Genomic DNA, 25,523 nt, shown 5'->3' with positions numbered 1-25,523 from the left:
ATTGTCATGTCTCTGAGTTACCCGAATTATTTTATTGATGGTTTGAGCATGTCCTTCTAAAACTCTCATTATCCCTTCCTGGGTCTGAGTATCCTCCTTGCCTGCCTGTGATGAGGTTTGCTGAGTCGTTCAAATCCTTTAGAACTTCCTTGATCTGATTAGTCAATGTTTTAACCTTATCGTTCAAATTTGTTATATCCAGGGTATTTACAGTAGCCATACCGGCGCCATATACTGTGCCTGCATTAGTTACTAATCCTCTCTTCCTTCTCATTTTTCCCTCAGAGGGCCTATCCTACCTTTTGCTTGAGCAACACTTTAACCAAATTCGCGTGGATCTGTTTCTGCTCCTTTGGACACCAGTCAGGCAATTTCATATTTAACATATTTAGCACAAAGGTACTAGTTCGTACTGTACATTTGTCATACACAACTTTTCTTGACGGTCTTCTAACAACGCCTCCCCTTGGACCTGGCTTGTGTTTGGGGCAGTCCCAAACCAGAAGCGGGGTCGTAGTGATCGGGGTGGCGGTCTGAAGAATGAGTGGGGTAGTCGGCTTGGGGTAGTAGGTGTCTGTAATATCTGAACCACTATCTTCCCTTGGTGTTTACACAAGCACGTTGGTTTTAAGCTCTTTTGTGGGTTACTGATTATGTTATGTTTCGACTGCTGATAAGCTCTCAATCAACCTTCTTAAAATATTGTCATTCCAGAGAGCAGTCCAGTCTGCAAGAACACAACCGGCCTCCCCCCAAAAGCATCCTTTTAAACACAGTTTAAATGGAACCACATAGACTGGATCTTTTCAAAAAATAAGATTGAATTATCCCCTTAAATTTATGATAAATTTCCCTTCCCGAGTGCTTGAGCAGCAACTCGTATCAATTTGGCTGGTCGATTTTAATTTCACAATAAGCTATATCCAGCCTTTGTGATTTAACAAAACACAAGGTATCTGTATTGCATTTGGATGGAAGTTCTTTATCCTTCCTGTCGAGTATCGTGGAAGATGACTCTAAATCATTAATTCCTAGCATTTTTTTTAAAGCAAAGTCTTGAGTTCAATTTTGTCACCATGCTGCGACATTTGAGATCCATCATTGCAGATAAAGAAGTTCAAACTCTTGAACATTACTGGAACTTTTCTCCTTTGTTCCAGCAAAAGTTCAAGTTCGGTAACACCTTGAAGTCACTTCCATATTAAACAAGCCCTCTTGGTAAACTTGCATCATCAGCACTCCTGCTTAGAAGAAAAAAACAGAAACTCCATTGTGGCTTTCGTGCCAGCCCAATGGGTTAATTCATCAATTCTGATCCCCTTTCTGTCACTGAGGGAAACAGCCACTCAAATTCAGTATCTTCCACAAACTCCCTCCCTAAACCTCTCCACCTTTCCTCCTTTTAAGACGCTCCTTAAAACCTACCTCTTTGACCAATCTTTTGCTCACCTGTCCTAATATCACCTTACATGGCTCGGTGTCAAGTTATGTCTGATCACGCTCTTGCGACGCGCTTTGGAATGTTTTACTGCGTTAAATGCGCTGTATAAATGTGAGTTGTTGTTGTAGTAACACGCGCGATGTTTGTTTTTGTTTTTAGGATATTAGCGGTGATGTTAACGCGGAGAAGCTGAGTGCGAAGTACGGAGCTAAGGTGTGTCTCACCAGCCAGGCCCTGTTTGCTCTGTTGAATAATTGCGGACCAAACTACACGGAACCCTGGGAGGTTCCAGTGCGCGTGAAAACCGTCTGTGGCGAAGGTAATCCTTCGAATATTTCACAATTGGACTATGATTATGTAAATGCATGTTCATTCTTTCTCTGGTTATTTATTAGCAAAGGCGATTGGGTAAAATGCAGGCTCATTAGTTGCTGGTGACGTAAGATTGTTGTCTCGTTCTGTAGCCACGCGTTGGCCATTAAACGTCGGGCCACCAGGAAGTCGATCCAGTTGAGCAACACTAGTCGTTGTGTTCGAATTCCTTTAGTGTGTTTAGTTGTGTTTGATGAAGATGCCTCTGCTTTGGACCCTCACTGTCTGGCACTCTGTGCATTCCTTATGTTGGGGCAGATAACTTGTGCATTAACGTGAATCGCAGGATGCTGGATTAGAGGCCGTATGCGGAAACAGTTGCCCCGTGGGAGGAGTGGCGGAAGTGAACGGACAGGCGTTGCGTAAGATCGTAAGAATTCGGAGCAGGAGTAGGCCATTCGGCCCATCAGCCTCAACGGCACTTTCCTGCCCAATCTCCATATCCCTTGGTTCCCCTAGAGCGAAAAAGTCTTTTGATCTCAGCCTTGAATATACTCAACGGCTCAGCATCCACAGCCCTCTGGGGTAGAGAATTCCAAAGATTCACAACCCTCTGAATGAAGAAATTCCTCCTCGTCTCAGTCTTAAATGGCCCACCCCTTATCCTGAGGCCCATAGTTCTAGCCTCTCCAGCCCGGGGAAACAACCTCTCAGCATCCATAAGAATTAGGAGCAGGCCATACGACCCCTCGAGCCTGCTCCGCCATTCAATAAGATCACGGCTGATCTTTGACCTTGACACTACTTTCCCGCCCGATCTCCATATCCCTTGATTCCCCTCTTCACCAAAAATCTATCAATCTCAGCCTTGAATATTCTCAATGACTCAACATCCACAGCCCTCTGGGGTAGAGAATTCCAAAGATTCACAACCCTCTGAATGAAGAAATTCCTCCTCGTCTCAGTCTTAAATGGCCCACCCCTTATCCTGAGGCCCATAGTTCTAGCCTCTCCAGCCCGGGGAAACAACCTCTCAGCATCCATAAGAATTAGGAGCAGGCCATACGACCCCTCGAGCCTGCTCCGCCATTCAATAAGATCACGGCTGATCTTTGACCTTGACACTACTTTCCCGCCCAATCTCCATATCCCTTGATTCCCCTCTTCACCAAAAATCTATCAATCTCAGCCTTGAATATTCTCAATGACTCAACATCCACAGCCCTTTGGGGTAGAGATTTCCAAAGATTCACAATCCTCATCTCAGAATCTTAAATGTTTCAATGAGATCATTCTTCTAAAATCCAGAGAGAGTCGGCCTAATCCACTCAATCCCTCCTCAGAGGACAAGCCTCTCATCCCAGGGATCAGTCCCCCACCCTGTCAGTCCCCCTCAGTATCTTATGGAGCTGGTGTTTAGGTGTTTATGTTTTTGGGGCAATAATGGCGGCGGGGCAGGAAAGTTAGCGGCCGGGAATAGTTTGTGCCTGTGTGTGTGTGTTTCCGTGTGTGTGTCTCTTGTCTCTGTTCATATCTATTGTCTCTGTGCATGTCTCTGCATATGTGTGTGTCTGTGTCTCTGCATGTCTGTGTATATGTACTTGTGTGTACGTCACTGTCTACATATTTGTGAAGTGTAATTATTTTTTCCCACAATGTAGTCTGATCTAATTCCAGCTGCCCGTGAGACTGGGGAAAGGGTTTGTTACAGCTTTGAGGTATCAAGTTAATGATGGTGCACAGCCCTGTGTATGTGGAATGTGCTGAAATTATAGGCCTCGGCTCATTGTGATCATTTGTGACTTCTGGTCCTGAGCACTCCAAAAAATCAGCTGTAAACTCAGACTCCAAGAGCGGCGCAGATTGGGAGCAAGATTTGAATGCACGGTTCCTGCACCCACCCCGCAGTAGTGGGGTTTATTAGCACTGCTTTATGAGTTTAATATTCGCTCTTTGGCGCAGACATTTTCTGTTGCACATTGGCACAAACATTTGCATTTCAAGGCATTGAGTGAAATTTTCACAAGTTGAACTGTCATCTTTTGGCCACGGGATGGCACTGTGTAGTGCTGAGGTTTACTATTCTAACTATAATGGGCCACAGTTTGCTGTGGCAGGGATTGTAACAGCATCAGTCAGTAGCTGCACTCACCCTTGCAAGTATAGGTTTTAAAAAACCTTGTGAGGCATTTTGCTGATATGTGGCAGTGTGAAATTGGGCCTCTAGGACCAGAGTGAACTGGGCGAGCAATTGTGTATGTCCCTAACCAATCAGATTGAGACATTGTGAAATTAACAGCGTAAAGAAGAAAGACTTGCATTTATATAGCGCCTTTCACGACCACCAGACGTCTCAAAGCGCTTTACAGCCAATGAAGTACTTTTGAAGTGTAGTCATTGTTGTAATGTAAGGACTGAGAATTAGTGTAAATTACAGTGGATGTATTCAATGTCACATCAGGTACAGAAAGAAATAAAGAGAGGGAAAGAAAGACTGGATTAAGAGAGAGAAAAGAGATCTGAAGGAAAAGTTTTTTTTTTTAAATTACATTTTTAATACCTCCAACAACAATTAAAATTTGATGGCATGAGACTCCACACTCGGAATAGTTAATTTTCAGTACCAGAGAGGTCGATCAGCAGTACTTAACACTTCATCATAGGTTGTCCCTCGGAATCGAGGAAGACTTGTTTCCACTCTAAAAGTGAGTTCTTAAGTGACTGAACAGTCCAATACAGGAATTACAGTCTCTATCACAGGTGGGACAGACCGTGGTTGGAGGAAAGGGTGGGTGGGGAGTCTGGTTTGCCGCACGCTCCTTCCGCTGCCTGCGCTTGGTTTCTGCATGCTCTCGGCGACGAGACTCGAGGTGCTCAGTGCCCTCCCGGATGCTCTTCCTCCACTTAGGGCAGGTCTTGGGCCAGGGACTCCCAGGTGTTGATGGGGATGTTGTACTTTATCAAGGAGGCTTTGAGGGCGTCCTTGCCTACCTTGGGCTCGCTTGCCGTGTAGGAGTTTCGAGTAGAGCACCTGCTTTATCACATCACATCACACTTCTCACACACATCATTAAGAGGGTTCTTAGACGGGAATGGACACGACTGAATTTTCTGTGGCGAGTTTAATTGGTATCTACTGCACAAATACAGCGACGTCCCGCTATTCCACCCACTTCAGTGCTGAGGCAGACAGCGAGATGCTGTTTTCACAGAGCTAACGGCAGAGGGGCGCAGCTCAGACTGCAACGTTTGGGTTTAACCGTGGATCTGCCCCTCGCTGAAGTACATTTACTCATAAACAACCGAGCAGCATTAGTCTCACCGTAATCACAGAAACTTACAGCACAGAAAGAGGCTATTCGGCCCATCGTGCCCTGTTGCTCTTTGAAAGAGCACTTGTGCTCAGTCCCACATCCCCGCTCTTTGATCAAACTTCTCTATTATCTCCTCACACAATCCAATCAAGTTCCTCAGATACGATTTGCCTTTAACAAATCCATGCTGGCTGTCCGGCCTTGCTGCTTCTCTATCCTGCCGCCCCCTCCCCTCCCCCTAGCCAGTCGCCTCCCCCTAGCCAGCCCCCTCCCCCTAGCCCGCTCCAGTATTTACTCTTTCCTGATTGATCATTTTCCCATTTTGGTTTTAGTCTTTGCTTTTTCTTCTATTTTCATTTCCCGTTTTTGCACTCATTCCTCCCATCGACTTCCCCCTACAGGCTGGTTACACGATTATTGTTACCGTTTGCCCATTCTTGTACTTTTGAAGGCATTTCCCCATTCATTCTATGATTATACTCCCCTTACACCAGGTTCAATTGGAGAGGTACGGGATCGAGAGTCAGGCAGCGGGCAAATTAGAGAATCAGGCAGAGGGGTCGGGATAGAGGGGGGTCGGGTTAGAGCGAAACAAGCTAGAGGGAGGGGTCAGGTGAGAGAGAGGGAGCAGGTTAGGGAGAATCAGGCAGAGGGAGCAGCTTAGGGAGAATCAGGCAGAGGGAGCAGGTTGGGACTTTGGTTGGGAGGTGGAAGCACATTGGGATATGAGGATCTGGCTTGCACTGGTTGAAGAGGACTGAGGTCTCGTGATGTTCAGGCCAATGTTTCTTCACAGCCAGTAGAAGAAACATGTTAATTGGCCATTGCTCCCATGCCCTGTTGGTGTTATATAATATGTTATACGACACTCCTGATTCTCTGCGAAACCTCCCGAGGGATTAACTATTCTCAGAATGTCTCGTGCCCCACTTAACATTCTTTACCAGCTTTGAAAAGCGAGTTCTTCTCAATGCCCTTCATGATGTAATTCTCCCCACTGGTGCCTCAGATTTTGGAAGTTCAGAGTTAGATGTGTTTTTCAGTGCTCGCTCTCTCTCTCGCATTACTTTTGCTGCTTTATATCTTTGGTTACGGAAGGAATAGTCAGCATGAGCTTCTCTGTGATCGGTGTGTGGATCCTTCATGCTCGGCAAACCACTCATGCAGACTTTACATCGTCTGAGAGCCCCGACCATTAGCTCGTGACTGAAACGCTGTTTTGTTTTGTTTTGTCTTCAAAGGGAATAAGATGGTGAAAGTTGTCTTCATGGACTCTCCACTCGCGAAGAAGGAGCTGACTGTACGAGAGAAGAACTTGCTTTTTTACAAAGTTCCTTTGGACCTGTTGATGTCCAAAAAATATTACACAGCTGTACCTTGCATGACATTGGACATGGAAGAAAACAGCGACCCAGCGCAGGAGAATGTAAGTTTTATTGATCGAGCCTTCTGTCTGGGTCTCTCTCATCGTACGGAAAGAGGAACAAAAATGTTATCGGGTCTGTCTATATTGTAAATACTCTGCCTTCATACACGTCATGTACACACTCTGCCAGCACATTCGCATCAGCTAATTACAGGACAATCTTACAACCTTACAGCACAGAAGGAGGCCATTCAACCCATCGTGCCTGTGCCGGCTCTTTGAAAGCTGCCCAATTAATTCCACCTCCCTGCTCTTTTCCCACAGCCATGTTCTCCCCTTTGAGTATTTATCCAATTCCCGCTTGCAAGTTACTACTGAATCTGTTTCCATCATCATCATCATAGGCGGTCCCTCGAAATCGAGGAAGACTTGCTTCCACTCTAAAAGTGAGTTCTCAGGTGACTGAACAGTCCAATATGGGAATTACAGTCTCTGTCACAGGTGGGACAGACAGTGGTTGAAGGAAAGGGTGGGTGGGGAGTCTGGTTTGCCACACGCTCCTTCCGCTGCCTGCGCTCGCTTTCTGCATGCTCTCGGCGACGAGACTCAAGGTGCTCAGCGCCCTCCCGGATGCTTCTCCTCCATTTAGGGCGGTCTTTGGCCAGGGACTCCCAGGTGTCAGTGGGAATGTTGCACTTTATCAAGGAGGCTTTGAGGTTTCCTCTGCCCACCTGGGGCTCGCTTGCCGTGTAGGAGTTCTGAGTAGAGCGCTTGCTCTGGGAGTCTTGTGTTGGGCGTGTGGACAATGTGACCCGCCCAACGGAGCTGGTCGAGTGTGGTCAGTGCTTCGATGCTGGGGACGTTGGCCTGATCGAGGACGCTAACGTTGGTGCTTTTAGGGGATTTGCAGGATCTTGCGGAGACATCGTTGGTGGTATTTCTCCAGCGCTTTGAGGTGTCTACTGTACATGGTCCATGTCTCTGAGCCATACAGGAGGGCGGGTATCGCTACTGCCCTGTAGACCATAAGCTTGGTGCCAGATTTGAGGTCCTGGTCATCAAACACTCTCTTCCTCAGACGACCGAAGGCTGCGCTGGCGCACTGGAGGCGGTGTTGGACCTCATCGTCGATATGTGCCCTTGCTGATAGTAGGCTTCCGAGGTATGGAAAATGGTCCACGTTGTCCAAGGCCGTGCCGTGGATTTTGATGACCGAGGGGCAGTGCTGTGAGACGGGGTCAGGTTGGTGGAGGACCTTTGTCTTACGGATGTTTAGTGTAAGGCCAATACTTTCGTACGCCTCGGCAAAGATGTTGATGATAGTTTGGAGTTCAGCCTCTGAATGTGCGCAGACGCAAGCGTCGTCCGCGTACTGTAGTTCGATGACAGAGGATGGGACGCCACCATCTCTGCAAAACCCCAGCCCTACACAAGGTAGAAAAGGCCATCCATCAGTTCACGAACAACAAGGCAACGGGAGCAGATGGAATCCCCGCCGAGGCACTTAAAGTATGGCAGAGAAGTAATATTGGCATGAATGCATGACCTCATCTTTCTTATGTGAAAGAAGGAGAGCGGGAAATCTCAGAGATGCCGTAATTGTGACCATCTTCAAAAAGGGGGATAAGTCCGACTGCGGCAACTACAGAGGAATCTCCCTACTGTTGGCTACTCGAAAAGTCATCGCAGGAATCCTCCTCAACCGTCTTCTCCCAGTGGCTGAAGAACTCCTCCCAGAGTCACAATGTGGATTCCGTCCACTACGGGGTACAACGGACATGATCTTCACCTTCACAACTACAAGAGAAATGCAGGGAACAGCACCAACCCTTGTACGTGGCCTTCTTTGACCTTACAAAGGCCTTTGACACTATCAACTGTGAGGAACTATGGAGCGTCCTCCTCTGTTTCGGCTGCCCCCAAAAGTTTGTCACCATCCTCCACTTGCTCCACGATGACATGCAGGCCGTGATCCTGACCAACCGATCTACCACATCCGGACCGGGGTCAAACAGGGCTGTGTTATCGCGCCAACCCTCTTCTCGATCTTCCTCGCGGCCATGCTCCACCTCACACTCAACAAGTTTCCCGCTGGAGTGGAACGAAACTATAGAACCAGTGGGAACCTGTTCAACCTTCATCCCTTCCGGCCCAGATCCAAGAATGTCCCATTCTCTGTCCTCTGCTTCCAGCATCCTTTCAGGCAGCGCATTCCAGATCATAATAATCCTAATTCTTGCAGCATCATTTCTTGCAGCTGTTTGGCTGATATTACCCATGTAATAATTGTGATTAAAATTGCTATTGAAATGTATTAATTATGATTCAGCCGTATGCAAATCTCCTGGAAAGCAGAAAGCAAACAGGTCACATCACAGAAAATGGTTGAGAATATTTTTGGCCACCATTTGAGGCTCTCGGCTGCCTGCCAATAGGAAGAACCCATGCTGTAACCCGTGCTTAAACTTATCTTTCTGCAGTTTACTGGAAGAATTCGGGCCTGCTCCAAAACCGAGTCTGGATGTTTGCCCCAGCAATTGCTCTTTGCTTCTAATCTCCTGGTTTCGGCAAGCTGGCATATGTACAGACTCTCGAATTTTCCAGCCTGTGTCGGAATGATTCTTCTGGCTTAACCAGATTTCTGACTTCCTGTTTTTTCCAAATGATTTTTTCTTTAAAGCCAAGAATGAATTTTAATTTTAACAGCTTTATTCATGTTCAAACTATTATCAAGTCCTTCACATTTACTTCAGAGAGAGAGCCTGTGTATGGGCACCAACTCTTTCTAAGCCCCATCAGCTTGCCCTGACAAGTCTAAAGCTCGGGCGCCTCTCTCAATGCTGGCATCGCCCCAGTACAAACAGCTTCCCAGTCCTCCCACACCCTGGGACTCCACTGTACCGTGGGTCTGACTGTACCGTGGGTCTGACTGTACCGTGGGTCTCACTGTACTGTACATATCACCGTACCTAGGGGTCTCACTGTACTGTACATATCACTGTACCACGGGGTCTCACTGTACCGTGGGTCTCACTGTACTGTACATATCACTGTACCGCGGGGTCTGACTGTACAGCGGGTTTACACTGTGTATATACTATGCTGGCACCACTAGAGATTGCAACTGGTGGAGACCGGGGTTTCCTGCCCCTGTGGCAGAGGCTGTCCACCAGAGGGCACTGTGCTGGGAAACCTGAAGGTCACCTGCATAGGTGTGCAAGGCCCAGTATAAAAGGCTGCTCACCATGCTTGTGCCTCACACTGGAATTACAAATAAAGGACCAAGGTCACTACAGTTTGAGTACAACACATTGCCTCGTGGAGTCATTCATAAATGCATTACAGACATAACAGACCCTTTCATATTCTTAAAGACCTCGGCTAGGACAGCTCACAATATTCTCTTTCCTAGATCAAAGAGCTTCAACCTATTCAGTCCTTGACCAGTTAAACTCTTTTAGTGCAGACCAGGGAGATTCTCCTGCTCAAGGTATTCAAGTGTTGCAGTAGCATGCTCTGTTTCAGCAGTAACTTGCATTGGAGGCAGTTCAGAGAAGGTTCCCCAGATTGATTCCTGAGATGAAGGCGTTGTCATATGAAGAAAGGTTGAGTAGGTTAGGCCCATACTCATTGGAGTTTAGAAGAATAAGAGGTGATCTTAGTGAAACGTATAAAATTCTGAGGGGGCTTGACAGGGTAGATGCAGAGAGGATGTTTCCCCTCGTGGGGGGATCTAGAACTAGGGGGCATAGTTTCAGAATAATGGGTCGCCCATTTAAAACGGAGATGAGGAGGAATTTCTTCTGAGTGTCGTGAATCTATGGAATTCTCTGCCCCAGAGAGCTGTGGAGGTTGGGTCATAGAATATATTTAAGGTGGAGATCGACAGATTTTTTGAGCGATAAAGAGAGTCAAGGGTTATGGGGAACGGGCAGGGAAGTGGAGCTGAGTCCATGATCAGATTAGCCGTGATCTTATTGAATGGCGGAGCAGGCTCAAGGGGCCGTATGGCCGACTCCTGCTCCTATTTCTTGGGCGGATTTTCGGCTTTCTGGGTTTTTTCGGCGAAAACGGTAGCAATATGTGAAACTTACCAATTTCGCTGCGCGACCGTTTTTAGGCCGAACTTTCGGGTTTCACGGTGTATCGGTAAGGGGGGGCGTGCGTTGCACAAGGATTTGTGGTGCAAAAACGCAAGTTTCGCCAAATTTAGTCCAGGGCCAGGAATGTTGCGAGAGAGGCCTTGGGAGGGGGGGAAAAAATCCAAAAAAACAAGACACTTATCTATCGAAACGCTGAAAAGAAATTTAAAAATAAAACTACCTTTTGTGCAGGTTTTCACACTTACCGCTGCTGGCAGGGCTGCCCAGTATTCTGGGCGTGGCATACGGGTCGGGAGAGAGCCGAAAGTCCGTCGGTAACACAGTTGGCAACGCTGCACGTCAGCGCGCCTCTCCCCGGCGGTATGGCCCATCGTCGCCGCAAGCAACGAGCCAAGGGTCCCGGCCAGCCCCTTGTGTTCTTATAACGAGCTGTGCTGGGGCAGTAACGTGCTCCTGTGGCACAGTCATATATAATTGTGCCATGTTAGTTTACAAATGAAAAGATTGCCCGAAACCCTTTTCATGAAGTGCGTGTACCATTTCGTTGTATAAATTGTTCCCAGTAACAGTGCCTGTTTTCCTCCTCTTAACTATAGATGTTCCACTCTAGTGAGCACCAGAGAACCATCAACACCTGTGAAGGCAGCAATTTTGGCTTTCATGACTTTACTGAATTGGAGACATTTGGCACAGTTTCCTCCGGCCCGGCAAAACCGACTTCCCAAAAAGGTGGCGCTGCCAAAGCTGGCAAGCGGCCCTCAACGACCAGTACTACCCTTCCTGCTCCGGTGACACTGGTCAATAAGACCAAGCAGCTTCCTGAGGGGAAATCACAGGCCGTGGATTTAACTAAGAAAATCATTCAGGAAAAACCGCTTCTCTTCCCACTGTCCAAACCCAGCGGTGCCGTTGAATCAAACACAGTGGAAACTATAGACTGTGAGGGGCATTGGACATCAGACCAACAGACTGATGCTAAGAAAGAGAAAAGGACTGAAGGAGGCGGTGATACTTTGGCAGGCACAGATTCCGACGAAACGACCTTGGTTATGGGGCTGGAGTCCGAGAGGGATGCTTCCCCTGGGGACAGTGATTCAGATGGTGAGCGCCTGATCATTGATACGGGTGACGCAGGCAGCAGTAAAGTCTGTGAGCCGGTGAAAACTTTTCCAAGTGCTTCGGGATCCATCCAGGAGAAACTCAACCTTCAGTGTCCGGAAGAAATCATTCCGGATACCCCTCAATCGCCATCCCCTGAAAGGCGTGCGCCCAGCAGCCAAGTCCTCAAGCCCACTGGGCCGGTACGCAAACGGAAGGTGGCAAAGCCCCTCTCGAAGGAGTTTGACCCGGTCGGACAGATTCTGAGAATGCAGTGCAAACTGTTGAAGCCCAGCCCCAAACGCCTGGTGGATCAGCCACAAATGACCCCGGAACCAATCCCAGCTCCCGGCCAATTACCACTCGACAGGAATCTCACTGCATCGGAATCCCAAACTCCCACTGCTCTCAGGAACATTCCCGGCTCTTTTTGCAAGACAGCCCAGAACACCAGCACACATAAGAACGGTAATACCCTTTCTGGCTAAAGTCGTTTTTGGATTCTGCCTTGAAGTATTGTCTATCATTTAAAACTGAGGAGGAATCATCCCATGTCATTGATCTTATATATACACAGAGCTAATCACCCGTGATGCAGATTATAGGTCCCAGGGTGCTGCTTTCTAACAGGAGCGGTAACCTGTGCGGAATGCTTTCTCGGTCTCCCGTGGTGCTGCACATGGGGAGTCGTGAGGTGAAGCGGGGTTAAAGGACATGCTGAATTATTCAGTCCATATTTTGAAGTCCTGCGTTCTGTCATTTTTATCTGTTTCTATTTCTAATCCCAGCTGAGCGGCTTTGGTGAGATACAGTTTGGGCACAAGTAGGGTCCGGCACGGGGAGGGTATGGGGTTGGGGGGGGGGAGGGGCGGGGGGAGGTATGGGAGGAGGAGGGTATTGTGGGGGAGGGGTATGGGGGGGGTTATGGGCGGAGGAGGGTGTGGTTGCGGGGGGGTATGGGTGGAGGGGGTTGTTGTGGGAGCGGTGTGGGGGGAGGGGTATGGGGGGTTTATGGGTGGAGGGGGTGGTGGGGGAGGGGTGTAAGGGTGGAGGGAGTGTGGTGGGGAGGGGTATGGGGTTTTATGGATGGAGGGTGTGGGGGGAGGGGTATAAGGGTGGAGGGAGTGTGGTGGGGTAGGGGTATGGGGGGGTTTATGGATGGAGGGTGTGGTGGGGGAGGGGTATGGGGGGTTATGGATGGAGGATGTGGTGGGGGAGGGGTATGGGGGGGTTTATGGATGGTGGGTATGCTGGGGGAGGGGTGTAAGGGTGGAGGGAGTGTGGTGGGGGAGGGGTATGGGGGGTTTATGGATGGTGGGGGAGGGGTATGGGGGTTATGGATGGAGGGTGTGGTTGGGGAGCGATATGGGGGGTTTATGGATGGAGGGTGTGGTGGGGGAGGGGTGTAAGGGTGGAGGGAGTGTGGTGGGGGAGGGGTATGGGGGGTTTATGGATGGAGGGTGTGGGGGGAGGGGTATGGGGGGTTTATGGATGGAGGGTGTGGTGGGGGAGGGGTATGGGGGGGTTATGGATGGAGGGTGTGGTAGGGGAGGGGTATGGGGGGTTATGGATGGTGGGTATGCTGGGGGAGGGGTGTATGGGTGGAGGGTGTGTGGTGGGGGAGGGGTATGGGGGGGTTATGGATGGTGGGTATGCTGGGGGAGGGATGTATGGGTGGAGGGTGTGTGGTGGGGGAGGGGTATGGGGGGTTTATGGATGGAGGGTGTGGTGGGGGGAGGGGTGTAAGGGTGGAGGGAGTGTGGTGGGGGAGGGGTATGGGGGGTTTATGGATGGAGGGTGTGGTGGGGGAGGGGTGTGTGGTGGGGGAGGGGTATGGGGGGTTTATGGATGGAGGGTGTGGTGGGGGAGGGGTATGGGGGGGTTATGGATGGAGGGTGTGGTGGGGGAGGGGTATGGGGGGGTTATGGATGGAGGGTGTGGTGGGGGAGGGGTATGGGTGGAGGAAGGGGAGGTGGGTGCATGTAGGAGGAGGCCTGGGGAAGGTTAGTTGGCGAGCTGAAGCATGGTGAGGAATGATTGAGCCCCTTTGTACCTTCGGGTTGCCAGTTTGAAGTGCTCACTGAGATGTTGAGGAGCAGGATGCACAAACACCATGTTAATTTGCTCTGGGCTGAGGTTTATTTTTGAGCCTTTTTGTGGAGTACTTGTGTGAGGAGTGCTCTTCAAGCTTTCACTTGTAGCCTGGGGGTTGGCTGCTTATTAAGGAACTGAACAGCTTATTATGTCTCATCAGTCTAATTATAACGCATCAATCAACTGCAAGTAAATGCTCACCATGTATCTGGGAATATTGCTGCAATGGTTGTGAAACACACGGCGGTTTGTGCCCTGTTTAGACTTCCTGACGGAGGAGCTCCAGACCTGTGAGGAATCTGCATCTGATTACACGGCTCCTGCCACTGGCAACGTCACCTACAAGCTCTTCAGCCTGTCCGACCTCCTCCTGATCGTGCGCGGTAACGTGCAGAAAGCCCAGATCAGACCCCGCTCCAACAAAGGGATACCAAAGAAGGTGAGTACTTCACATCCAAGCATTGCGCACTCAGACTTCACTTATACCGTGCGGTCTTTTTGATTTTTTTTCCCTGGGATGTGGGCGGCACTGGCAAGGCCGGCTTTTAAGGACATAAGAAATAGGAGCAGGAGTCGTCCATTCGGCCCCTCGAGCCTGCTCCGTCATTTAATGAGATCATGGCTGATCTGATCATGGACTCAGCTCCACTTCCTTGCCTGCTCCCCGTAACCCTTTACTCCCTTATCTTTCAAAAATCTGTCTATCTCCGCCTTAAATATATTCAATGACCCAGCCTCCACAGCTCTCTGGGCAGAGAATTCCACCCTCTGAGAGAAGAGATTTCACCTCATCTCCGTTTTAAGTGGGCGACCCCTTAATCTGAAATTATTGTCCCTAATTGCCCCTTGGGAAGGTGGTGGTGAGCCGCCTTCTTGAACCGCTGCAGTCCGTGTGGTGAAGGTGCTCCTACAGTGCTGTTAGTGAGGGAGTTCCAGGATCTTGCAGCAACGATGAAGGAACGGTGATGTATTTCCAAGTCAGGATGGTGTGTGGCTCGGAGGGAACTTGGGAGGTGATGGTGTTCCCATGCACCTGCTGCCCTTGTCCTTCTAGGTGGTGGAGGTCACAGTCTGTGCCATACCATGCTCATATGTATAGTCAGCACTATCGCATGCTGCCATATATACAGTATGTGCTATACTGTGCTCCTATATATAGATGGTGCTATACCATGCTCCTATATACACAGCCTGTGCTATACCATGCTCCTAAATACATAGTATGTGCTGTACCATGCTCCTATATACACAGTATGTGCTGTACCATGCTCCTATATACACCATATGTGCTGTACCATGCTCCTAAATACACAGTATGTGCTGTACCATGCTCCTATATATAGCCTGTGCTATACCATGTTCTTGTATATAGGCTGCTACACCATGCTCATATATACATCCTGCTATACTATGCCCCTGTATATAGGCTGCTATACCATACTCCTGTATATAGACAGCTATACAATGCTATATACAATCTGTGCTACACAATGCTCCTATATACAGTCTGTCCTATACCATGTTCCTATATATAGGCTGCTACACAATGTGTACTCAGTCCCTGCCATGCTCTGAGTGCACTGTGAATCCTGTGCCAGTTCCAGGCTTAGTTTTGAGGTTGATTGCGAGCAGTATCTCTCTGCCATGGTTTTGTTCCCCAGCAGTGATTGGGAATCATGACCACATTAACAACACCTTTGTTAATGGAAAGATCTTCCAGCTCTCTGTTTGGCCAGGTGTCCAAACCTGGCTCACAACATTTGCAGAAATGTCCGAAAAGAAAGTGTTGTGAATGAAAATCAGAACGTTTCTTCAATATTCGATGAGTTCAGTCAGATTTGAATCGTTGTAAATTTTAAATTTTATTCTATAAATGTTGCTGGGCCGGCTTGAATGTTTGATCCAGCTGTGGTAATTAAAATGTAAAAAGCAATAATTATACAGCAGCAGAATTAAACTGTTAAATTAATGCCAGTCTCTGCAGCAGTTTGGGGAATATCTCCCACTCCAGCACATTGATCAATCTGTGAACCCGTTAATGATTCCAGTCAACGTGATTGGGTCAAATGTGTTTGATGTTCTCAAACCACTGATCAGACAGAGCTGCCTGGGCCACTGGCAGGTATTCCTGACACTCAACCCCTCAGTGATGCTTAAAGAAATCATTTTGTGACTATCTGATAAATTACTGGTCCCCATTATCACACTCTCGTCCCTTTGGTGTGGTAGTTTATGTATCAGCAGCTTTGTCGCTACAGATTTTCTGTTACCTGTTTATAAAGAAGGAGGAATCTGTTCGGGAAGGAGGAAGCTATAAATCAGTTCCGTGGAATATTTTTTTTAGCAGGTTCACATTGAGCGCTCGGCTTTATTTGCCGATCTAATTTATCCAGGCTGAACATTACAGAAAATAAATCAATCACACCTTGCATTGTGTGGGGCGATGCTTATTCAGTGTCAGCTGTGGCTCAGTGGGTAGCACTCTCGCCTCTAAGCCAGAATGTTGTGGGTTCAAGTCCCACTCCAGAGACTTGAGCACAAAAATCCAAGCTGACACTCCAGTGCAGTGCTGAGGGAGTGCTGTGCTGAGGGAGTGCTGCACTGCCGGAGGTGCCGTCTTTCAGATGAGACGTTAAACCGAGGCTCCGTCTGCTCTCTCAGGTGGACACAAAAGATCCCGTGGCACTATTTTGAAGAAGAGCAGGGGAATTATCCCCGGTGTTCTGGCCCAATATTTATCCCTCAATCAACATCACTAAAAACAGATTATCTGGTCATTATGATGTTGCTGTTTGTGGGAGCTTGCTGTGCGCAAATTGGCTGCCGCGATTACAACAGGGACTACACTTCAAAAAGTATTTCATTACCTGTAAAGCGCATTGGGGCGTCCTGAGGTTGGGAATGGCGCTATATAAATGCAAGTCTTTCTTTTTTCTGGCTTAAGACCTACTTCTTTGACCAAGCTTTTGGTCACCCGCGCTAATTTCTACTTACGCAGTTCGATGTCATTTTTATCGCATAACACTTCTGTGAAGCGCCTTGGGATGTTTCACTATGTTAAAGGTGCTATATAAATACAAGTTGTTGTTGTTGTTTGAATACTTAGATCTTCAAACTACAAGTGAGGGGAGTGCTAGAAATAGTTTTTCAATTTCAGAGACTGACATGCAAGCAGTGGAATGTAACCAGACAGCAGAGTGTTGCAGAATCTCACAGCACAGAAGGAGGTCCTTTGGCCCATTGTGCCTGTTCCAGCTCTCTGAAGGAGCTTATCCCATTAGTCCCCCTCCCCTGCTCTTTCCCCATAGCCCTTCAGATTTTTCCTTTTTGAAGTTTTTAATCCAGTTCCGATTTGAAAGTTGCTATTGAATGTGCCTCCACTGCCCTTTCAAGCAGTGCGTTCCAGATCTTAACCCACTGAGAAAAAAACCATCTCCTTATCTTCCCCCAACCCCCTGGCCTTTTTGGTAATTTTCTTAAATCCGCGTCCTCTGGCCACCTTCCCAACCCCTCTGCCAGTGGGAACAATGGGCAGGAGGTTCTGCTAGGTGGCGCTGTTTCCACCCAAAGTCGCCAAGCCATGCAAAAGATCGCAGAATTTCAGAGGCAAATTAAGTTCAGAGCACATCAGGTTTCTTGTGCTAATTTTATTTTGTGCTAATTTTTAAAAACTTCGTGCTGGAAGCTGACCCCCCCCCCCATCACACAATACTGGCCACACCACCAGAGTGAATTAATCGCCATGGCGAGTTTCTGCAAATTCTGCTTGCGGGCCTTCGAAGAGGCTCTTTAAAAAAAAAATAACGCTTATTTTAGGCGCAAGGCACCTTTTAAAAGCTTTTAATTTTCTAAGAAGCTGGCTTGTCTACACCAATAACACTAGTCAATGGTTCTGTAAAGTGAAAATGACTTTATAAAAGTCATTTAAAATCGAGTTACTTACGGACTGGACACTGTGATTTAAATTTCTTATATATTTTTGTGATAAACCCATTTTCAGCTGTATTACTCAAACTGCACCAAGTTGCCACTCTTAAATATTATCAAGAAATTTATTTTAATGCAAATTTTAAAAAAGTTATGTTTTAAAACGCTGCCCGCCTGCGCTGGTTAATGGAAGACGTTGCATTCGGCGATATACAAATGAGTTTGAGAGAAATCCTGAACCCAAAAAAACACTTCTGAAAAGTAGCACAATTTGCGCTCTGATCGCCGATTTGCACCCAAAGCAGAAACTCTTACCCAGTTTCTTCATATCTATGGTATCAACTCCAGCTTCTCCATGTAACTAAGGTGCCTCATCCCTGGTACCATTCTGGTAAACCTCCTCTGCCCCCTCTCCAAGGCCTTGACATCCTTCCTAAAGTGCGGTGCCCAGAATTGGAGACAATACCCATTGATGACCTGTATGTTCTTAAACATAACTTGCACCATGTGCGTGTAAACTAATGAAATATTAAGAGCAAATATAGGACAGCCTGTCTAGACAAGAATTAATGTTCTTGTCTTAATTAATTTCACCCCTCAGTTGCAGCTGTTTCTAAACAGTTAGATTTTTTTCTGTTACTTCAACAGATTCATAAAATGAGATGGTGTTGCTGAGTGTATTCTCTCGAAGCGTGACCAGGGTCACAGTTGCTTCCGTCTTGGTGACAATTTGTGAGAGCTAACAATATCATGTTGCTGCTGTGTGTAACTTGAATTGTTGCTATAGCATCATATTCGTTGGTTTTTTCAGACACACTCAGTGACTGGACAGTAAGGGGACGAGATCAGTCTTAATTAGCGACACTATACACGTACAGTCACATCAGACATGTCTGCTGGGCAGCTGAGAAGTGGGATTTAAAAGCTGAGTGAAAGGTGACTTGTGTTTATCAAAGATACCACCGGGTGATTTCCCCGGTGAATGGGGGGGGGGGGGTGATTTCCCCGGTGAATGGGGGGGGGGGGGTGATTTCCCTGGTGAATGGGGGGGTTGATTTCCCCGGTTAATGGGGGGTGGTGATTTCCCCGGTGAATGGGGGGGGTGTTTTCCCCGGTGAATGGGGGGTGGTGATTTCCCCGGTGAATGGGGGGGGGGGGGGGGGAGTGATTTCCCCGGTGAATGGGGGGGGAGATTTCCCCGGTGAATGGGGGGCGGTGATTTCTCTGGTGAATGGGGGGGGGGTGATTTCCCCATTGAATGCGGGAGGGGTGATTTCCCCGGTGAATGGGGGGGTGATTTCCCCGGTGAATGGGGGGGGTGATTTCCCCATTGAATGCGGGAGGGGTGATTTCCCCGGTGAATGGGGGGCGGTGATTTCTCTGGTGAATGGGGGGGGGGGTGATTTCCCCATTGAATGCGGGAGGGGTGATTTCCCCGGTGAATGGGGGGGTGATTTCCCCGGTGAATGGGGGGGGTGATTTCCCCGGAGGATGGGGGGGGCGAGGGATTTCCTGGGGGGCGGCTGGTGGGGGGTGATTTCCCCGGTGGATGGGAGGGGGGTGAATTTCCCCGAGAGGGTGTGGGGGGTGATTTCCCTGGGGGGGATTGGGGTGGGGGGGAATTGGGGCATGGGGATTTCCCCGGGGGGATGCAGGGGGGGTGATTTCCCTGGGGGGATTGGGGGGGCGGGGTGATTTCCCCGGGGGGATGGAGGGGGGGTGATTTCCCCGGGGGGATTGGGGCGGGGTGATTTCCCCGGGGGGATGGAGGGAGGGTGATTTCCCCGGTGGGATGGAGGGGGGGGTGATTTCCCTGGGGGGATTGGGGGGGCGGGGTGATTTCCCTGGGGGGATGGAGGGGGGGTGATTTCCCCGGGGGGATTGGGGGGACGGGGGGATTGGGGCGGGGTGATTTCCCCGGGGGGATGGAGGGAGGGTGATTTCCCCGGGGGGATGGAGGGGGGGGTGATTTCCCTGGGGGGATTGGGGGGGCGGGGTGATTTCCCTGGGGGGATGGAGGGGGGGTGATTTCCCCGGGGGGATTGGGGGGACGGGGGGATTGGGGCAGGGTGATTTCCCCGGGGGGATGGAGGGGGGGTGATTTCCTGGGGGGGGGGGGGTTAATTCCCCGGGGGGATTGGGGGGGGGTGATTTCCCCGGGGGGATGGAGGGGGGGTGATTTCCTGGGGGGGGGTTAATTCCCCGGGGGGATTGAGGGGGGGTGATTTCCCCGGGGGGATGGAGGGGGGGTGATTTCCTGGGGGGGGGGTTAATTCCCCGGGGGGATTGGGGGGGGTGATTTCCCCGCGGGGATGGAGGGGGGTGATTTCCCGGGGGGGGGGGGGAATTCCCCGGGGGGATGGGGTGCAACTTTCCTTCGCTGGAGGTCCGTGAAGCCGGTGAGCCAGAGAAATCGCACATGAGGAGCTGTGATTGGACCACGCAGCCCGTTAAAGGGACCACGTGGCCCAAAAATAAATGACGGACTATTGGCGGGGGAGGTACCCAAGGGGCTGTTGGAACTTCTCCAGAAACCCCCCCTTGTGTGTGTAGCGAGGGTTTGCGCCAAACGTACAGCGGCCAAACAGGAGAACAGCCATGGACATTCCCGCACACGTGTCCCAGTTCTCAGTCACTGCCTTTACGTGCGTTTGCGTTTGCATCAAAAATAAAACAAACTCTGTATTTGTAAACCTAAAGAAATCTGCAGAAAACAATTGAAAGTAATAACAGTTGGACCGTCAACTTACACGAGCTCTGTTTGTGCTTTAACAGCATGTCCCGATTTACCTGCTGCCCAAACTGGAGTATCAGTCGGCCTATGGAATAGAAGTTTTCACGGAAAGTGAAATCTGTCAGTTATGGACTGAGAGTCTCCTCAACTCAAACACGTGGTTTTATATTGGTGAGTGCTTCATGTATTGAGCCGTACTAAGTGAGCTGTGTTGTGGATTGGTGTGAAGGTGGCTCCATAGCTACTGGGTCAGGTCGCTGTGTGATTCTGCAACGGTGTGAGATCTCGTGGTTTGTGCTTCTATCCGGAATCCAGCTGGTAGCATGTGGAGTATAACTGTAACGGCAAGCTTCCATCGTGCTCACGTACACTCCTGGTCACTTTATAAATTTACTTTTGAGCAATCGTGCTCTCAACACATGAACACTTGCTGGTCAAAATACAGCTCAGACGTATCGGACTAGTGACGTATCTCACAACAGCGGGACCTCTTTGTGATTTGTGCTCTATGTAACAATCGCAATTATGGGCTAGAAATTTGGTTGCTTATTCCCCCCCCCGTTGGCCCCCGGGAGGGGCGCTAACGGATCGCTAAATGCTTACCGCCCGAGCACTGTGCCCTTGGTGCCTGCCACGGATGTCATTGGTGGTTTAGCGGCGGCGCTATCAGTCAGCGCTGCGCACTCTAGCTCCACCCACTCTAGCTCCACCCGCGTTAGCGCCCCGATCCCGAAACTCGCTCCCTCCGCCTGCCGTAGCACCCGGCGCCGTCACCGACCGGGAGGGCAGGCGTTCTGTGGGAGCTCCCGGGGCGATGTTATTACGCAAGGGCAGGTGGGCGGTCAGTGTAAAATCTTTTAACATCGCTGTGATTCTGTGCGCTCGGACACAATGCCGCTGATGTTTCCAGTGCTCCCTTCAACCGGCGTTCATTTTTCGGGTGGTCCAGCTGACCTACCCTTTGGGCGCTGGGATGCTGGTTTCCTAGCGACAGACCTTCATTATCCCTGCAGCACTCCCGCCCCGTAACGCCCCAAGATTAGCGTGGAACGCTTCCCTTCACGCTCCACTCCCCTCGGGGCGCTAATAGTGAATATCCCGATTGGAGGCGGTAAACGTTGCCCGCCGCTAAAGTTAGCGCCCAGGCAGTGTCACGGCCGCAAACCCAGCTATAACTAATTTTTAGCCCTGTGTCTTTAGTTTAACATGTTGGCTTAACTCAATGGTAACACTTTTATTTCTGAGTCAGAAGGGTGTGGATTCCAGCCCCATGCCAGGACTTGAGCACATAATCTAGGCTAATGCTGAGGGAGTGCTGCACCATCTGAGGTGCCGTCTTTTGGATGAGACGTTAAAACCGAGGCCTCTTCCGCCTGTTCAAGTAACCTGAAAGATCCCATGATGCTATTCAAAGATAGTCGTGGTTGTCGGAGGCAAATCGAAGGAGCTGGAGGACTGACTTGGGCCGGTCAGCTTTGGCGATTCCATCAATGCCCTTCCCTCTGTCACAAGGTCAGGAATCAGACTTTTGCTCATGATTCTCCAGTGTTCAGCTCCGATCACAACTCCTCCAATAATGAACCAGCCTACCACAGCTCTTGGGCAGCAATCCAGTCTGGGGCGGGCTTGTGACAGATAACATTCACACCAGATCAGCGATGGGCAACGACCATTTCCAAAAAGACCCGACCATCTTCTCCTGACCTTTAACCTACCACAATTGCTGAAGCCACCACCATCAACATCCTGGTCACCGTTGAGTAGAAGCTGAATTGGACCAGCTGCAGCAACAACTTGGCTACAGCAGCAGGTCCGAGACTATGGACCCTGGAACCATCAAATCCTCTTCGTTGCTCCAGTCAGGAGTGCGATGGAATACTCGCCATTCGCCTCAATGGATGTTCAACAGTATCTGGGTCAGCGTAGTCTGCTTGATCAACCCCCCCCGCACCACATCACCTTACCGTCTGCAGGATGCAATGCAGCCATTCCCTGAACTTGCTTCGTCAACATCTTTCAGCCCCATGACCCCTAAAAAGCAGCAAGATCATGGGGGCCCCATCCTGACTCTGACTTTTCCTGCTATTTCTTCACCGTGGCTGGGTCGAATCCTGGAATTCTCTGCTCCATGGCAACATGGGAGCACCTTTCACACATTCATAGGCAGTCCCTCGGAATCGAGGAATGCTTGCTTCCACTCTAAAAATGAGTCCTTAAGTGACTGTACAGTCCAATACGAGAACCACAGTCTCTGTCGCAGGTGGGACAGATAGTCGTTGAGGGAAGGGGTGGGTGGGACTGGTTTGCCGCACGCTCCTTCTGCTGCCTGCGCTTGGTTTCTGCACGCTCTCGGCACAAACACTGCAGTGTTCAAAGAGAAGGCCCACCACCACCAATGCCTCAGGACATCTAGTGATGGACAATAGACGGAGCAGTGCCAGTATTGCCCACATTCCGGTAACAAATTAAAAAAATGTTGTGCCTTGTAATTACCCCAAAGCAATTTACAGCTAATGAATGACCTTTGACGTATAGTCACTGTTGCAAAGAAGTCAAACCACAGCAGCCAGGTTGCACAGTGCAAGATCCCACGAGCAGCGCCTCAGATGAATGACCAGTTAAGTTGTGTTGATGGTGTTTGGCGGAGGCAGCAATGGTGACCAGGACACTGGGAGAACTCCTCCGCTCTTTGAATAGTGCCGTGGGATCCTTTACTTCTGGCTGAATAGGTTTGATGGAGCCTGGGTTTAACATCGCATCCGGAACGACAGTGCCTCTGATAATACAGCACTCCCTCGGTACCTTATACAAGTGTCAGCTTAGACCATGTGCTCAAGTCTTGGAGCAGGGGCAGTCTCCGAGATCATTCTTTATTACAGATAAATGGGGATTCGTTCAATTCTCTTTCTCCAACCTGTGATTCTGTTAGTTGCCCTATTTAATAAATAGAAGCAGAAAGACAGCCAGTCTTTGTACGCTGACCTTCCCTGGCTGATAACTTGACCTCTCCCTAAGGGAGGAGCTAGGGTTTACAAGAACCTCTCATTCTCAAGCAACAGGAGACCACATGACTTCGTTTTTTTTGTGATAAATAGGCTAATTTTCCTAAGGAACAGCATTTAGTCTCCAATTGACCTTGGGATGTGCCAGTTCGGAGAACTTTCCCACCCGGAGCAGGGAGAAGATCAGATTTATGCTCTAGCCTGCTGGACGTTTTCAATCTCGACGAGACTGGCGCAGATTAAACACAGCTCCACACTCATGCCCCACCTGAGCAGCAAGCAGTTCGCCTCAAGGCAGTGACTACGCCCGTTGGGAAATGTCTAGCAAGATGTGAGCACGCCACTCGCCAGCAGAGGCTGTAGATAGTTGGCAGTCTTCCATTCAGCTTGGCCTCGGTAACCCAAGCATTCCATTACAGCCATCAGTTCCTCAGGGCGACCTCGCTGCAAGTGATCTCCACCTGCTCAGTCTCTCCCGGTTTTGAACGATTTGGTAGATTTCTTGCAGGAAGAAATGGAAAGTGATGTTCATCAGCCCTGTTCCCATGTTGTGCCTCATTTCCCCCGTTTTTCTGCATTGACAGAAGTTGGTTGGAGCTTTCTGCTTTTCCACTCGTGAGCCAGTGATTTTCTGCCCATTGAAGGAAATGGGTTGAAAATCATCGTCATAGGCAGTCCCTCGGAATCAAGAAAGACTTGTTTTCACTCTAAAAATGAGTTCTTAGGTGACTGAACAGTCCAATACGAGAAACACAGTCCCTGTCACAGGTGGGACAGACAGTGGTTGAGGGAAAGGGTGGGTGGGGAGTCTGGTTTGCCGCACGCTCCTTCTGCTGCCTGCGCTTGGTTTCTGCATGCTCTTGGCGATGAGACTCGAGGTGCTCACCGCCCTCCTGGATGCACTTCCTTCACTTAGGGACTCCCAGGTGTCGGTGGGAATGTTGCACTTTATCAAGGAGGCTTCGAGGGTGTCTTTGAAATGTTTCCTCTGCCCACCTGGGGCTCACTTGCCGTGAAGGAGTTCCGAGTAAAGAAAGCGCTCTACTCTGGTTGGAAATAGTGAACTGCTGGCAGATCAGCTCACCCCGTTGAGTGACGCCACAGTGAACAAGACCTCGTCCATTGAAGGAGGAACAATTCTCAGGACAGCACTACCCTTTGCCACACGTGTCAGAATTACTTTTATTGGTCGGTTTCTAGTCCAGCTGCTTCTGACCTTGGTTAGACCGCACTTGAAGCACTGTGCACAGTTCTGGTCTTCATATCATAAAAAGGATATAGAAGCACTGGAGAAAGAGCAAAAAAGATGTACGAGGATGATACCAGAACTGAGGTTGCAACTATCAGCAACCGGCTTAATTAATATGGGCAGTTAAGGCAGGCATTTGGGTCTATTTGGAATGAGCTTACACAAGTAAACAGCGGAAATGTCAATACAAGGGAAAGGTAATAGATTACTAGTTAATCCCCCGTGACATTGTACAGGAAATCAAAACCAAGAGTAGGAGGGAGGGCAAGCTGAGATAGAGGGCAGGGGGAGAACTGGATCCCAATTGTGGAGGGGAAGGACAGGAGGGAGGAGGCAGATAGAACAGAGAGGGGGCACAGATGGGCGGACGGGAAGGAGGAGGTTGAGGATGGGGTCAAATTGGTGAGACTACTTTAGGAGTAATCCTTGGATAGCTGACAAGTTAGCAGCTTTGAACAGCCCATCTATCAAATAGCTCAAGTCTACGTGTGTGATTAACAAGGTTCCTACCTGACCTCATCCTCACAAGTGCCTTGGTTGGATCAACCTTACCCTGAGACGCAGACATTAGCCTCTGGAGTGCTGAGTGGATGCACTCCTGCACAGTGTGGTTATTTGTCTCGCTTGGTCTTCGGTTCCGACTGAGCCCACCTTAGACACAAGTGAGGATATTGGAGCTGGCTTCCCTCTCTCCTTTCTCCACCTCGGACTACTCGCGGTTAATTGATACTCGTGCATGTCGTGTAACGTGCTGTGCAGCCACAATTTAGTTCCCAACCTCTGACACTCGATCCTTAAAGGAACATTGTACTGGTGTCTCTTATATCTGCTAGCTGCAAGTTCTTAGAGAAGAATAGAGAAACTAAAAGTCTTCTGATTAGGG

General features: G+C 49.3%; 1 protein-coding gene across 6 annotated transcripts in view; it reads left to right on the top strand.

Moving 5' to 3' along the window:
• LOC139234171 (annexin A2-like) overlaps positions 1–25,523 on the top strand; it is a 138,361-nt gene that overhangs the window by 29,809 nt on the left and 83,029 nt on the right. For 5 of the 6 annotated variants that reach the window (XM_070865198.1, XM_070865199.1, XM_070865200.1 and 2 more), the window contains 6 exons: positions 286–399; positions 1,601–1,760; positions 6,309–6,493; positions 11,133–12,102; positions 13,992–14,167; positions 20,431–20,560. In XM_070865198.1, coding sequence (XP_070721299.1) covers positions 286–399; positions 1,601–1,760; positions 6,309–6,493; positions 11,133–12,102; positions 13,992–14,167; positions 20,431–20,560 — 1,735 coding nt within the window. The remainder of the gene's footprint in view (positions 1–285; positions 400–1,600; positions 1,761–6,308; positions 6,494–11,132; positions 12,103–13,991; positions 14,168–20,430; positions 20,561–25,523) is intronic. The other variant, XM_070865201.1, reaches the window with a different exon arrangement.

Source organism: Pristiophorus japonicus, chromosome 21 (assembly GCF_044704955.1).
Source record: "Pristiophorus japonicus isolate sPriJap1 chromosome 21, sPriJap1.hap1, whole genome shotgun sequence".
Lineage (NCBI taxonomy): Eukaryota > Metazoa > Chordata > Chondrichthyes > Pristiophoridae > Pristiophorus > Pristiophorus japonicus.
This window is presented reverse-complemented; position numbering and strand designations above follow the sequence as displayed.